The 14,824-nt window shown below is 38.5% G+C and overlaps 2 protein-coding genes across 2 annotated transcripts; both read left to right on the top strand.

The window, feature by feature from the left end:
• Window positions 1–549: 549 nt before the first annotated feature.
• LOC130175231 (protein lifeguard 2-like) lies at window positions 550–5,685 on the top strand. The gene is made up of 12 exons (XM_056385590.1): window positions 550–800; window positions 2,069–2,159; window positions 2,290–2,378; window positions 2,530–2,594; window positions 2,700–2,753; window positions 2,879–2,929; window positions 3,049–3,088; window positions 3,392–3,429; window positions 3,568–3,655; window positions 3,825–3,920; window positions 4,100–4,153; window positions 4,250–5,685. Exons 1-12 carry the CDS (start codon window positions 786–788, stop codon window positions 4,397–4,399), a joined length of 831 nt encoding a protein of 276 aa, XP_056241565.1. The 5' UTR covers window positions 550–785; the 3' UTR covers window positions 4,400–5,685.
• Window positions 5,686–6,875: 1,190 nt separating this feature from the next.
• Window positions 6,876–14,762, top strand: senp1 (SUMO specific peptidase 1). Its single transcript, XM_056384750.1, has 18 exons — window positions 6,876–7,511; window positions 7,724–7,782; window positions 7,890–8,071; window positions 8,161–8,236; window positions 8,355–8,547; window positions 8,702–8,846; window positions 8,944–9,062; window positions 9,552–9,835; window positions 9,950–10,013; window positions 10,327–10,365; window positions 10,476–10,560; window positions 10,670–10,810; window positions 11,360–11,491; window positions 11,677–11,880; window positions 11,972–12,051; window positions 12,156–12,240; window positions 13,345–13,440; window positions 13,540–14,762. Exons 1-18 carry the CDS (start codon window positions 7,378–7,380, stop codon window positions 13,600–13,602), a joined length of 2,181 nt encoding a protein of 726 aa, XP_056240725.1. The 5' UTR covers window positions 6,876–7,377; the 3' UTR covers window positions 13,603–14,762.
• Window positions 14,763–14,824: the final 62 nt, after the last annotated feature.

Genomic DNA, 14,824 nt, shown 5'->3' with positions numbered 1-14,824 from the left:
TGTTGTATCAGGTAGGGTTTCCAAAAAATCCAAAATGTCACAACATCAGACATTTTCATTTTCCACATTTTTAAAGGGGAAATGTTCCTCCTAATGTTTTTTATTTATTTATATAGTTCAAAATTAACAAAATCTTTTTGCATTAAGCTCTCATTTTGCATCAATCCTTTTTAAAATACAGTATGGATTAATTAATGTGGTTAGAGTTAACAGCTATGAATTTCCCACCTTTGCTGAAAAAAGGCCACTTGTGTTTTAGGTAATTTGAATGCAAGATGACTATTTAAATTCACAGACAACATTTTTAATTAACATTGATCCCAATTTTAAATGTGGAAATTCGACAATATTTTAGCCCCTGCAGTACCCCTGTCCTACTTTTTGCTGCAGACCATATTTCCAGATTTCTCTGGACTTCTCTCCTCATAAGGCATCATGCAGGCATCAATCCTCCCCATTTTTCCTGTTGCTGTGGTACAGTCCCAGCTTTTCTCTATGGTGCAGCTTCACCTGGATGCTGCTAGAACATCCCTCTGTGGGTGAGGGAGGGGTATCTGCACGAGTCTTAACTGCGTTGTTTTGGGATTACATCACTATATCGTCACAGGGTGTTCAGTCTGGGCAACAAGAAGAGCACTATCAGTCCGAGGCCTTTTCTCACAGCTGTCAGTCCTTCGTTACTCCCTCTGCAAGAACTACAATATCAAGGAAGGAGACACCAGAGCCCCACTGACTGGTTGGCATACAGAACAAGACAGCCTACTGCAGGAAGACAGACAGGCACCATGACACAGGGCAAGGTATGAGCTTGCTTTAATCTTGCCATTTGTCATTCAGTTAATATTTTCGTCCTTATCTACTGTTAATTACGAAAAGAAAAAAAAAAGTTGTATATCTGAAAATTCTGTGGGTCTATGTGGCCGAGATAATTACGTAACAGTCAGTTGATATGCGTGCCTCTACTCCATCCCTTTAGTCTCACTATTGTGAAATGTGTGAATGCAATGCAGACTATTCAGCTTTAAATACCACCAGCTGTCACCAGTCCGTTTAATGAAATGTATAAATGAGAAATTGTACTGTTAACCAGTAGCATTAATGAGTGTGGTTTGTGTCCTGCAGAACAGGATTTCTAGCCACAAAATCTCACAGGATTCACCAGCTGGTACAGAGTCGCATGTTAATGACCTCTAAACCCTCTAATATTTATTTTAATTTCTGTTTATATGATATTTTTGTATTGTATAACGCTGCTGTTCAGTGTTACCAGAGGTTAGGTGATTGAAATGCGTCACCGATTGTTTTACCACGTTGCGTCACCATGACAACCCATTTCTCTCTGTAGCTGTGGTAGAACGTGCTACTTAGCTTACTGTGGCCTGGTCCCAGTTCGTGCCTCTCATATCCATTCAGCTGGTCAAAACAGTCTTTGATCATACTGTTAACACTGTTAATGTTTCTAAACGACCTTCTGGGGTTTTCAAACATCGCCGGTTAATTGTAGTCGGTGCTCTCTGACCATGGCCGGATGAACTTCCTAAGTGGCTCTGGGGCAAACGTTTGTTGTTGGGCCCCTGTTGACCCTCACTATACATGTCAGTGTCATTATTTTCTGTACAATACAATGCAATACATACAGCAGTACTGCATATATTTTAATCAAACATCTGCAGACATCTGTAGATCTGTCATGGCCATCTTAAGACTTAATTTTCTAAGATGGTGAAGCTCCTGTAATATGCCTCACTTGTAATCATCTGGAATAGTATGAATTATACATTGTGATTCTTTGTACAATAAAGGTTTACAACTTTATATTTTCAGGGAGATACATGTATTTTTGTTTATATCATGCTAGTTATTATTAATCAACTGATAGATTGGGGAACAGTACCTAAAGAAAATGCAACACCATTAGGATCTGAAACGTTTATACTTAAGACTGGAAATATAAAATTCAGGTCAACTGAAGAATTTTTTTTCTTCAAATATTCATTAACTCTCAGCTCAAATGAGTAACAGACTATAAACTTAAATATAACAAATTGTTCATCTTCTGTGCTATCAGCTTTCTCTTGCAAACAAGACCACCAATGGCTCCTCCAGTGGACAGGCCTTAGTGGCACCAGCTCCTCCCAGCTATGAGGAAGCCACTGCGGGTAGGACAACACCTCAAGTTCTTCTGTCCTTATTTTTAACTGATAGATTTGACAATGTTTATCATGTTTTGTGATGATGAAAAATAACATCAAAAAGTTTTAAATAAGTGTAAATAAACGTATTCTCCAGGCACCAGTGCTCCTTGCTATAATGATGTGGAGATGCTCACAGAGTTCACCTGGGATGATCGCAACATCAGAAGGGTCTTCATCCGTAAGGTGTCAAAAGCTTCATCATCACATTGATTACAATAGTAGCTCTGTTGTGAATGCTGAACTGAACATTGTTAAACATTAAAGGCCTGAGCAGCCATTACCAGTACATGTACAATTATGCCTTCTTTCTTTACTCAAAATTGCTTTCTTTTAGGTGTACGCCATCTTGATGATCCAGCTTTTGGTCACTCTTGCTATTGTGGCTCTCTTCACATTCTGGTAAGATGAGAACTATCTTAATTTTCTCTCATGTTTAACAAAAAATGAAGTACATCTGATGAAATTCACTGGGTAGTGTACTTACTAAGACTGTCCAACTTTTAGTGACCCTGTGAAGGACTACATTCAAGCCAACCCTGGGTGGTACTGGGCCTCTTAGTAAGTAACAAGTTTAGTCAGCCTCAAGTCAGTAATACACAATACACATAATATATACACTTCATTTTTGGTTCATGCCGCTCCTGTCTCACAACATATCTAACAATATCTCTGTTGTTTAACAGCATTGTGTTCTTTGTCACCTATGTGACCCTGTCTTGCTGCTCTGCACCAAGGTAGGTGAAAAGTTCCCAAACTTCAATGCAAATCATCAAAAATGAATAAATAAAATTGAAAAAAAGAAATAAATCACCTAAAATGTTGGAATTCTATTTCTCTGTCCTCACTCCTACAGGAGGCAGTTTCCATGGAATCTGATTCTGCTTGCCATCTTTGTAAGTACAAGGCGGACATTTGTTATATTTTTAATATTAATTTTTGTGTGATGAGCAGTGTTTTCACATCAAAGCCACAGACCACAGAGTTTAGAGTAACAAAAAGTACATTCATACATTAACAATATTTGTTCATGTGTAACTCGCCCCACAAGTGATTGTATGTTGACAGTCAAAAGTCAAAATGATGTAACTCAAATTTATGAAAGTATTTTGTGAAAATGAATGCGGCTGAATACTTTCCTGAAGTGGAGTGAGATAACCTCTTGCAGTTTCACATGACTATCATATGTCCTGTTACAGACCCTGTCCCTCTCCTACATGACAGGGATGTTGTCCAGGTACACATCATCTTTGCTCACTGCTTTTTGTAACTGTATTGTTTTACTATCTTGTAGTGACTTTCCTCCTGTGTCGTGCATTGATTTTTATAGCTTGAAACATTTTCAGAAAGTTCTGCATGTTTCTTGTTTTAACAGTTTCTATAATACCAAGTCAGTGGTGATGTGTCTGGGCATCACAGCAGCTGTTTGCCTCCTGGTCACAGTCTTCAGCTTCCAAACTAAGGTGAGAAATAAAAAATCAACAATTTCTCCTTTCCTGTACTTTTATATTTTATCTCATAAACATGTTTGATTGAGAGTGGAAATCATTTGTGTGTGTCAGCTTTTCATACTGTTTTCTTACTGTTGGATAAACATACTTAGGTTTGATTTTATGTGCTTTCTCTATCCAGTTTGATGTGACATCATACCAAGGTGTGCTCTTTGTCTTCTGCATGGTCATGTTCATCTCTGGACTGGTGCTGGCACTCGTCCTTCCCTTTCAATATGTAAGTACGACTAACCAAATGAAGCAATTACACTTGGTATGTGATGTACAACCAGGACATAGTTACATTAAATATGAACATAAATTGACAAACATCTGATGTGAGACTCAACTCTAAGTCTTTCACGCGTTGATCTAAATACTGGAATCACATCTAATCAAGTTATCATTTCCATCTAGGTACCATGGTTGGATGCCACCTATGCTGTCTTGGGAGCCATACTGTTTACCATGGTAAGATTATAGACAGTTTCAAGCCATTATTGAAAGAAAATGTCATATATTGTAGACTAGAATCAGAAACAATTGTATTTGTATTTTCTGTTGCAGTTTTTGGCGTTTGACACCCAACTTCTCATGGGGAACAAGCGGTACACCATGAGCCCGGAAGAGTATGTCTTTGCCACTCTCAACATCTACCTAGATATCATCTACATCTTCTCCTTCTTCCTCCAAATCTTTGGAACAAAACGAGAGTAAACCATCACCCTACCTTTCTGACCTACAGACAAAGGGATGCACCAGATTGGAAATATAGGCAGACATGATAAGAGTCTTGTGAATTTTTGGTGATTGTGGTGACAATACTTCCACTTGTAACAGCTTTATTTTTTGCCTGATACTGACATGGTCACAAATAGTTTGTGAATCTCTTGTACAGCTACACATGTACATAGACATAATGTCAGTATTAACACCCAAGATGTCTATAACCTTTCCCTCCTCTCTAGCATGTTTGGAAACGCTTACCACGCTAGGGGGTTAGCTTACTAGCTTTACCAGTGATCAGTGGTCTCTGATCTTAATCTGTTTAACGTAGATAAAACATTCTGTGAGTGTTCATATGAAGCTGTATGGGTGTCATATATCCATGCTTGCATTGGTATCATAAATCACCTGCAAACAATAGATGTCAGTGCTGTTTAGGAAGTGTTTGATCAACAGCACATTATGCATGACTCTTAAAAAAAGCCCTAACTATGCCAAGTAAAGTCATCCCATTGTTGGACTATTGCTGTGGGTGTTGATTTAGTCAATGAAAGCACAAACCTAACTTTAAAAAAAAAAAGAAAAAGAAAAACTTTCCCTTTGTTTTCAGTTAGCCTAACTGTTTTTAACAGTTCGAGGATAGGTGACCTCTTTTTTCTGGCTTTCGAATGACAATCTGAAATATTATTTACTGGTTTTGGGATGTTGCTACTCATGTCTGCCTTGATTTGTTATTTGTTGTAGAATGTATGATCAATATGTTGACCCCCCCCCCCCCCCCCATTTAACTATGAAGCTGTCATTCATTGCATTCACATTGTTGCAATGTTTATTATTAGTGTGTCATTTGTCTAATATGTGTGTTTTCATGAGAAATATTTAGTTTGAGCAAACCTTGATTGTTGGCATTGTAGTTTTTGGTCCTAATATTATTTAAACTTATATAGTTGGCTTGAAACGGTGACATTACAATTAAATATAAACATGACAGTGCCAAACATGCATGAATTTACTCTAACTTTTGATAAGGCCTGCATTTGTGGAGGGGCTTGAATGCTATATTTCATGAGATTTGAAGTTTATTTTTTTATGACAGAATGATATATTTTAGAAAGCAAGAGATGGTGAGTTTAAAGCTTGAAATGAATTTATTAGTCTTCTAAAGTGGCCTTGGATTACCTTTATTTGACAATATTGATGCGGTAGTATATTGTTCTAAGAGCATTTCACTGTAATATTGGTGTCACTGTATTCATTTATTAAAGGGTGAATATGTATGAGTGTGCTTACTGGTTCATTCTGATTTATGATTTATGATTCTGATTGTGTGTTAACACATCTACATTCACTTCACATTTAGTCTATGTTATTCATGTGAAATTACAATAAAGAAAATAACTTAGGCATTAAATTAATTACAGAGTTCATTAAAAAGACAATTTTCAACAGGACAGGGCAAATGAGAGCTTAATTTGAGATATTTTTACAGTAAACATTTCAGTTTTGTGGAGGTGTCTTACTGTAAGTTTCTATAAATGTTCAGAAAGTTTCCCATAATACAATCAAGTGCTAATCACTCACACTGCTAAAACATCATGCTAGGTGTATTATTAAACAGCACCCTGGTCCTCGGACAAACGACTTCTGATTATTTTAGCTGTATATAAAGTTCCTAATTCCACTGTTTGTTTTGGGATCATAGTTATAGTTTTGAAGTGTTTATCTGAAATTAATTAAACTATTTAGCTCAGTGGGTGATTTGTGAACCCAGAATTGCACATTGTACATATTATCACAATAATAATAATACATATTTTTATTCATTTATTTTATCTGGTTTATTCTGGTTGGTTAGTTCACACAAATTAGTCAAGGTAGATAAAAGGAGCAAGGGTAGATAAAGGTCATGTAGTACTGCTCGTGCAGGTAAAGTGGCTCTTCTATATTTTGATGCACAGGTGACATAATAATAATAATAATAATACAGTGGCTCCTCAGTCATCCTCCAACACACGTTTTGTATCTTGTAACTTTAATTGGACAAATGACACTGGAAAATAACACGTGGCTCATAGGTATTAGCAGCATATAGGCTGCTTTGTTGTTTATTTCTTTTTGGTTCGCATTTTTGTCCGTTTAATTAGATACAGACTGAAGCAACATACTCAAAATCTCTTCGAAAATGTTATGCCAAATTATGAGTTTAAGACCTCTGAGAATAAGGTCTACTTCGTAACTGCGTGTGTTTGTGTATCTGTGCGAGTGCATCGGACACACGGGGAAATTATAGACAGTGGGCTAACGCTAAATTATTTCGTGCATGTGGTGTCTACATGTGATAAAAATAAGACTGTGTTCCCGAGTCTGTGCCGGCGGGTGTGACGTGACATTAAATGCTCTCCTCCGGTCTGCAATCGACCAGTTAGTCTGCGGTGCACTCCGACTTCAAGCATACAGTCATCCAATCACAGTGTGCGATAGTAGCGCGTCCTGTTCAGCCATGTTGTGGTTTTGAATGAGGAAGAAGCGGGAGATGTTATTCTTCAACGAGTTTATATGCAATTTAAAGTCACGTTAAGGATATATAAATGAGTTAGGGTGTGACTCAGAATGATAGCCGTTTTTCCGAACGCGTCGGTTGCGACTTATCGCATCCCCGTTGGTATTTAAACATACTTCCATAAATTAGCCTTGTAGCTAACAACGTTAGCTAGCTGGGTAGTTAGCATAGTGTGCTAGCTAGGCAACTAGCGAATTCTCAGCTAACTAGCTAACGGTTAGCTCGTGTCGTGGGAAAGTAAAATGATATTTGTGAGGAATGTTAGCCTTTCAAACTTCCTCAGCTAACCCGCCTCAGTCGAATGAGGCGTATTAGCTTAATTTGGTTTGACTATATCGACAGGTAGACTGAAAGCAGCCATAGCGATTTATCTTTAAACCAGAGGCGCTATTTGTAAAACTTTTGAGCCATGTTGAATAAAATCTACGAATGGATAGAAACGAGCTTTGCCAATCTTCGCAATGGTGTACCAGCTGCGGAGAACTCAGATGCACACCGGGCACCGGGAGATGGTCAGATGAGGAGGAAAAGACCAATTGAATGGTATGAACTGTAACAGGATTATTCCCATGTGTAATGACCGTGAGTTTAAAAAGACACTGAATTAAACTGATCCCAAGTGAAGTTAACTGTTATTCCATGCGTTTCTGTCTCAACGGTTTTATGTAATGTGAAGAAAACTATTTATATTCAGTCTGTCGACATTGATGGAACGTGTTATTAACTGTATCAGCATCAATCTTTTTTTCCTCAAGTTTGGAAGATGGACATAATATCGACCAAGATGGTTTAATGATAAAGAAATCACGAATGGGTAATTGCAAAATCACTTACATATTATACTGCGAATATCTGTGAGGATATAGTGAAATCGCTGTTACCGTTCTTACTGTCCCATGTGTCTGTTTAAATATTATCTAGGGGATCTTATTGACACAGTCAAAATTGCGGCTGAAGGGGTTAAGAGTCATAGCTCCAGTGTGGCTACCTGGATGAGGAATAACGTAAGCCCTACCTTAAGAAATATACTGCCTGCCTCCCCTGGACCTCCACCTGGAGAGCCACAGCCCTCTACATCAGCAGCAGCCTGGGCATGCAGGCCGGTAAGGATTGAATTTTAGGGAAATTATTTTAAATGTATCAAAACATTTTTGCTTTTATTTAAACATGTTGTGCATTTGTTTTTATAAAGATTACTGAAAGGAACTCTCTGGATGAGACATTTGCTGCTCCTGCAACAACCTTGGAATGGAAAACATCCAAATCAGGTAGAACTTGTTTCTTAAAACATTGTACAACCATTCACATTAAGGTTGATAGGATGTCTGCTGTCTTTGAGCTCATGGAGAGACTTTGATTATTTGACTGTTTTTTTCCCAACTCTAGAATGGTTGCGTAATGAGAAGTCCATTATGGGATCAAAAGTCTGCAGGAGACAAGTGTGCATGAGTCCCTCACATCGTGAGGTGCCAAAAACAAATGGGCATTCAGTCATCTTGCCACCCTCTGTCCCCCCTAAACTGCACTCCGCTCCACGGCTAGGCAGACCCCTAAACCTCCGACCTTATGGATCAGCAAGGTATTCCTTACATCTTGGTTTTTGCCTCTCAACAAAACATTTTCTGTTTGAGTAGTGTTTTTTTTTTTTTTTGTCCTATGATTTATCATTATACTGTGTAAACTATTGTCAGTTGATGATATTTGATGCCTGAACTGTCATTTTGATTCTGCAGTTTCTTAAGTGGACTGGGCACCACAAGCAGCCCCTGCACCAGCATGTATGAGAAGACCTTTCCCATCAAAGTGGTGCAGAGCCCAACACACAGCACCTCATCTGGCCGCATACACATGGCCAAGCCCCGCTGCACAGCACAGGAGGTCAGACATTAGGATGATAAGGCACCACATGATTCCTTCTATTTCAGTTGTTTACATTTCATTGTATGTTTCTTGGTTCTCCTGTGTGTTTGTCCAGTCTGTTTGTGAGGAGGAGAAGGAGGTCTACAGGCAGCTTCTGACCATGGTCTCTGGTGGTCAGTCGTCTTTCCTTCACAACGGCAGCTCACACGCCTTCATGAGGTCACACAGAGATTTGTACGTATTCATACTGAAACAGGATACTTAAACAATGCCAGATTCAAACTGTCAATGAAATATGTAAAGGGATACAGAGAAGCGGGTCACAGCAGAAAGAGTACTATCAAAATTCAGTCACAGGCCAGTGGGTGGCTCCAGAGGCGCTTAAGCTTAACAGTAGTGTGTTATCCAAATTTCTAGTTTTTATTTTAGTTGTATCCTAGAATGACAAAGTAAGTAAGATTTTACTTGCATAGCTTTATGGTCAACAGATTTCAAAAGTGCTAGCAATTTCTGATGAATACTCTGTGGTAGTCGCACCCACGATTTATAGCTGGCGGTGGCATGCAAGGAAGGAGTATCCATCTTCATTCTTCATATGTTTATATGGGTAACAAATACATTTTAATAAGTATCTTCCCATCCTTTAACCCTTTGATTATGTCTGGACTGTATCTACATTGTGTCTGCTCCCTCTTCTTCTTACCCCTGTCACATTCTCATCAGCACCAGCTTCCTGACCACCAGCCGCAGACTGCTGCAGTTCTCTTCCCCTACTGGGTCAGCAGCAGGAGGAACTTCAGAGGGAACCAGCAGCTCACCCAGCCCAAGAGGGATGTCAAGCCAGAGCTCCAGCAACCTCCCCAGCCCAGTGGGGACTTCCAGCAGGCCAGGGATCCAGACTTGGTCTCTGGACACAGACCTCAGCTCTAGCAGAGCAGCTACTCTCACATCAGCTCCCTCCCCATCTGCTCTGCAGGATAACTCTTCTCAGGACACACAATCATCAGGTAAGATACTTGCCTATTGTAGGAATTATGAAAATGGTGTGTCATAAGTGAACTGAGTATTTGCTTGTTTCTATATTTCATCTTGGGTTGTAATCCCCTTGTCTTCTCTTGTAGTGCATGATGGTGACTCTGTAATTATTGTAAATGAGCAAAAGGGTAAAAAGAAGGACAGCTCAAGGTTAGTATTTGTTTTCAGTCAGTGTTATTTTGTTTTCAATGTTTTATGATGAGATACATTTCACTGGTTAATAGTAATCTAATGTGTAATATGATTAAACGTACATACAGACATGGTCAAATATGTAGACATCTTAACATTTCATGTTTGATGCGGTTAATGTATTTCATAATTTGAATAAAAATGTAATTTTTATAAAAACATAATGTAAGTCTGAGAAATGTGAGGAATGTGAGGTGCAGTCAAAACAATGACTTAAGTCGGTTCAAATGTTATATCATACACATAATAACACATTACTCTGTCTTTACAGTGTGCCATGTTTCCAAGCAGAGCTATGGATCAAAGAATTGTAAGGACATACCAATGCATTTAATTATTCATTAAGTAATTGGTCCATAATTCACTGATATTATGTTTGAACAGAGTCACAAGGAAAAACTTGCCTTTTTGTCACTGTAGAACTAGTATGTACGACTCTCGGGCGCGAGAGAGACGGAGACATATAGAAGAGCAGGAGGCCCTGGCTGCCCAGCTGCTGCGACAGGTGACTGTTTAACCACTGAAGCCTCCTTCAGGTTCAGTTGTATCATGTCCATTGTTTATCAGCCTCTGGCTATCCCACTAACCTGTGTCATGTTGTTACTGGCTCCCAGCGCCTGTCTGAAGAGGGGCAACGCAGCCCAGATGTGGAGGTCCATGTTCGAGTTCCTTTGGAGAAGGAGGTTCCTTTGACTCCTGTGATAGAAGAACCAAAGCCTTTGGAAGAGAAACCAGAATTCCCTGAACTCACAGAGGTATGGTTGTATCTTTGCTGTGCTTGAATTTATTCAGATGACCCACCCAAATGGAAGTTTTCTCACTTAGAACATAATTTTTTCTGAATTTATGATTTCTTCCATTTTAAAAAGTAGAAATGCTTTGGCACACCTAACTGAAACAATGTTCATTCTATAATAATAAAATGTAAACTAATAAAAATCTAAGGTTAAAAAAAAAATAGAAATGCAGTTGAAAGTGTAGAGTAAGTAAAAGCCTGCCCGAATGGTGCTTTTATGTACAATTATTGGTTTTATTGTAAATTCTTTGAGACTGATATTAAGTTATGTATGCTGCCTAAGTTAAGAGCAAATGGGTTTTTTCCACTGCCCCACTCTTTGGGTCAAAATAACTAGACCGGAAATAATAAAAAATGGAAATTCAGAATAATACAAGGGGTTACAAGTATCGACAATTTCTCATTTCTGCAGGCTCAAGGTTTTTGGACTATATTCATAAGTAATGAGTATATAAGGGTTAAGTTTGTATTTCCTGCTTTTTCATGTGCGCTGTCTCTTTCTGTTTAGGAAATGGAGGCTGAGGTGAACAGAGTCCTGAGAGGAGGTAGTCCTCATGAAGTGTTAAGTGAAGGTTTTGGTCTCAGCCTTACACGCAAAGACCTGCACACCCTCAGCAACCTCAATTGGCTGAATGATGAAGTGAGTACACATTATCCTTAAGCATCACGGTCTGTGTGAAATAACTTAATCCTTTTGGTTATGCATAAATTATAAAGTAAAAAATAAATGACTATGGTTATATTGTGCATATAACATGTTACACAACTGAGTCATGCAGTAGTGCTTGTCCAATTAATTGTAACTCTCCCTCCTTAATCTCTCAGGTGATCAACTTTTACATGAACCTTCTGGTCGAGCGCAGCAAGGACCCCAGCCTGCCGTCAGTCAATACGTTCAACACTTTTTTCTATCCAAAGCTGCGCAGCAGTGGCTACTCTGCTGTCCGCCGCTGGACCAAAAAGATGGACATCTTTTCAAAAGACATCCTGTTGGTTCCTGTCCACTTGGATGTGCACTGGTGCCTCTCTGTAAGTCTTAATTACCAGAATTACCATAATTGTGGACTTGGACATGACAGTGTTGGGATTTATTAAGCTTTTTTTTAATATTGTGCAACAGGTGGTGGATTTCCGCAAAAAGGCTATCATGTACTTTGATTCTATGGGAGGAAACAACCATGAAGCATGCAAAATATTGTTGTAAGTTCTAGTATCACATATGTTTGTTTGTTGAATGGCATGTCTAGTTGTATATTTGGAGAGCCTTGATGTGTATAGGAAGTAATACATTTTTGTTTCCCCAGTGCTTACCTGCAGCAGGAAAGTAAGGACAAGAAGGGCAAAGAACTGGAAACCTCAGGCTGGAGTCTACACAGCAAAAAGCGCAGTGTAAGTCTAATACGCATGAGGGCTGAGAGCATTATATAGTTATTGTTATTGTGCCATTTCATGCTGTGTTGTCAAAAATGTCATGCATTTAGGAATTCTGGATGGGTTTCTGTTATTGGCTGAAAACTCCAGGTTATAGTGTTCAGATCCAGTAGTGCCTCCATCTTTGGCCAGTTTGTCCAGGTCCATGGTTACCAGTGGACTAGCTTTAATTGTAAATCCATCACCAAGTTTTGTGTAAAGCCCTTACTAATATCTTGGTAACTAGTAGTTAGTTTCAATGTAGTGGTAGACAAAAAAAATCTGTGGATACTTTTAGAAAAAATCCAAAATATCACCATGAGTTTGAATAAAAACTAAGGAGGGGTGTTATTTCAAGTCAAGTCAGGTTTTATTTATATTATCAAATACCACAGATTTTCCTCAATGTGCTTGACAATTGACAGCAGTTGTACATATTTGACTAAATGTCTTGGAGTGCTTTGACAAATGTGGGGCTGGTAAAGGGGGGAGGGGTCCCTCCAGCACTATATATGAAGGAAAAGCCTATCAATCATCTGTTGGCATACAGCCCACTTCGTTTCATCTGCACATCCATCACGTGGCCAGTATAGCAGTCCGCCCTCTAGACCCCACTGTTGGAGTTTTTATAGTCTTGTTCTAGTAGTATTATCGTGTTTCTCATTTAGAGAGCAGTGCTGTTTATACTGTTACATTATGTTAGTATACATTTTTTTTACACTTTCACACAAGACAAGTGAGCTTGGACATTTGAGCAAGGATACATTTGAAATATGAATAATGTACAACCCGCTACTGTGAAAAATCCATTAATAACACTGTTGCATTGTCAAGAGCAAAATGTCTTGTGATAATAAGTAATAACTTCACTGAACTATTTAGTTCTACTATCTAGTAATAACTATCACTGCTGTTGATGAAATGTCCTGTCTAACTGTCACAGGTGATTTCATTTTGCACTGCGGGTTGGTCAGGAGTTTACGTACACCTTTTTAAATGTTGATTTATTCTATTATTATTATTTATTTTTTTATTTTATTTTTTAAATTATTATTATGATTTTTATTCCTCGCTCCCTCACAGGAAATCCCTCAGCAGATGAATGGTAGCGACTGTGGAATGTTCACATGCAAATATGCGGATTACATTACCAAAGACAAGCCAATCACATTCACACAGGTAATCAAAAACAGCAGCAACAAACAAGATTAATCTGATGACATCATCATCAGAGTGTCCTAAAAATGGCTCACATGACCTCTCTCCTCTTATTCACAGAAACACATGCCCTACTTTAGAAAAAGGATGGTTTGGGAGATTCTGAACCATAAGCTGTTGTGATGTCAGGATGAGGATTGTGAACTTGTGTAGTCAGCTCACGGTGTTACAAACACGAGTTGTGACTATGGATGAGCTACGTTCAGCAGCACAGTCCACTGACTGACGTCCTGTTCTGGGAAAGACTTGCACACCAGCTCATCAGATCAGGAACCAGCTCTGCTACTCTGCATCCTTTAAGGCCAATCAAGCCCTCAGCTGATCTTGGCTGAGGGGATGTTGCTGGAGCACCCAAGCACTGCCTCCAAGACCTGTTCTCCAATTTTTGTTTTTTGGTGCGCCCGTGGTGCATCAGTATAGCAGCTGAAACACTGCGTGTTTTATATTGCCCAGCCAGAACTGTTTTTGAAATCGCACTTGTACTGTCTCACAGACCATACTCTGAGCTGCAATGTTCAGTTTGATGCAGACACACAAAGTTTACATGTTTTTGTCTTACAGATAGTTGGGTGGATTATGCTGCATTGTTTTTGTAATGGCAGTAATAGTACATCTTGCTGTCAATGTTTATACTCTTGGTATGTGCAAATGCAAAAATTACTTCACTATGACAGTATGAATGCCCACAAAACTGAAATTTGAATGGTATTTGGGCATGAGAATTTTTTTTCTCTCTCCCTCTGCAATATCAACATTACACCCAAAACAGGATTATTTTTGTAATTTGTTTGATTAAAATGCACAAAAAGTCTTCAAATGTGACATTGCCTCAGAGTATGATTTACAATAAAAACAGAATGTTGTCTTACCTTGCTACTGACTTGCAAGTATAACAAAACAGTCTTAGTTTCACCCTAAAAGAGCAGGGTCAAAAAAGTTTTTGCCATTTCCTTCTTATTCATTAGTCTTGATAAAAGATTGTAAATTAAGGTTCAAAGTCTATTTTATGTATTTCAGAGTCTCTTTTAGTTCAACAGCAAATTTTTGGGCATATTCAGTATATTTTGAACTTTGTACATACTTAAAACATATACAGCCTCCTGAACAGTGTAATATACTTTTTTTTTTTTACCTATTTCCTATCTATTTTTATCTAGATCTAAGTCTGTTTTAGAAATAAATTCTCATGTATCGTGACTGTTCTTTGTGTATTACCTCAGAATCAGTTGGGTTTGATATAAAAACTGCCATATTTGATAATTTGATAAACATGAGAGAATGTAGACGTGTGTGTTGGCTTTTTTTGAAGTGCTTTACCTCTTTTACAAGATATAATGTGCCAGTG

Source organism: Seriola aureovittata, chromosome 9 (genome assembly GCF_021018895.1).
Source record: "Seriola aureovittata isolate HTS-2021-v1 ecotype China chromosome 9, ASM2101889v1, whole genome shotgun sequence".
In the NCBI taxonomy this organism is placed as follows: Eukaryota; Metazoa; Chordata; class Actinopteri; order Carangiformes; family Carangidae; genus Seriola; species Seriola aureovittata.
Note: the sequence above shows the minus strand (reverse complement) of the source record. Positions and strands in the feature narration are given on the sequence as shown.

Coding starts and splice junctions, on each gene's coding strand:
- LOC130175231 (XM_056385590.1), top strand. Junction 2,595..2,699: donor GTGGCTCTCTTCACATTCTG/GTAAGATGAGAA, acceptor TCCAACTTTTAG/TGACCCTGTGAAGGACTACA. Junction 2,754..2,878: donor GGGTGGTACTGGGCCTCTTA/GTAAGTAACAAG, acceptor GTTGTTTAACAG/CATTGTGTTCTTTGTCACCT.
- senp1 (XM_056384750.1), top strand. CDS start 7,378: ATGTTGAATAAAATCTACGAATGGATAGAAACGAGCTTTGCCAATCTT. Junction 8,847..8,943: donor CCCGCTGCACAGCACAGGAG/GTCAGACATTAG, acceptor GTGTTTGTCCAG/TCTGTTTGTGAGGAGGAGAA. Junction 13,441..13,539: donor AGCCAATCACATTCACACAG/GTAATCAAAAAC, acceptor TCTTATTCACAG/AAACACATGCCCTACTTTAG.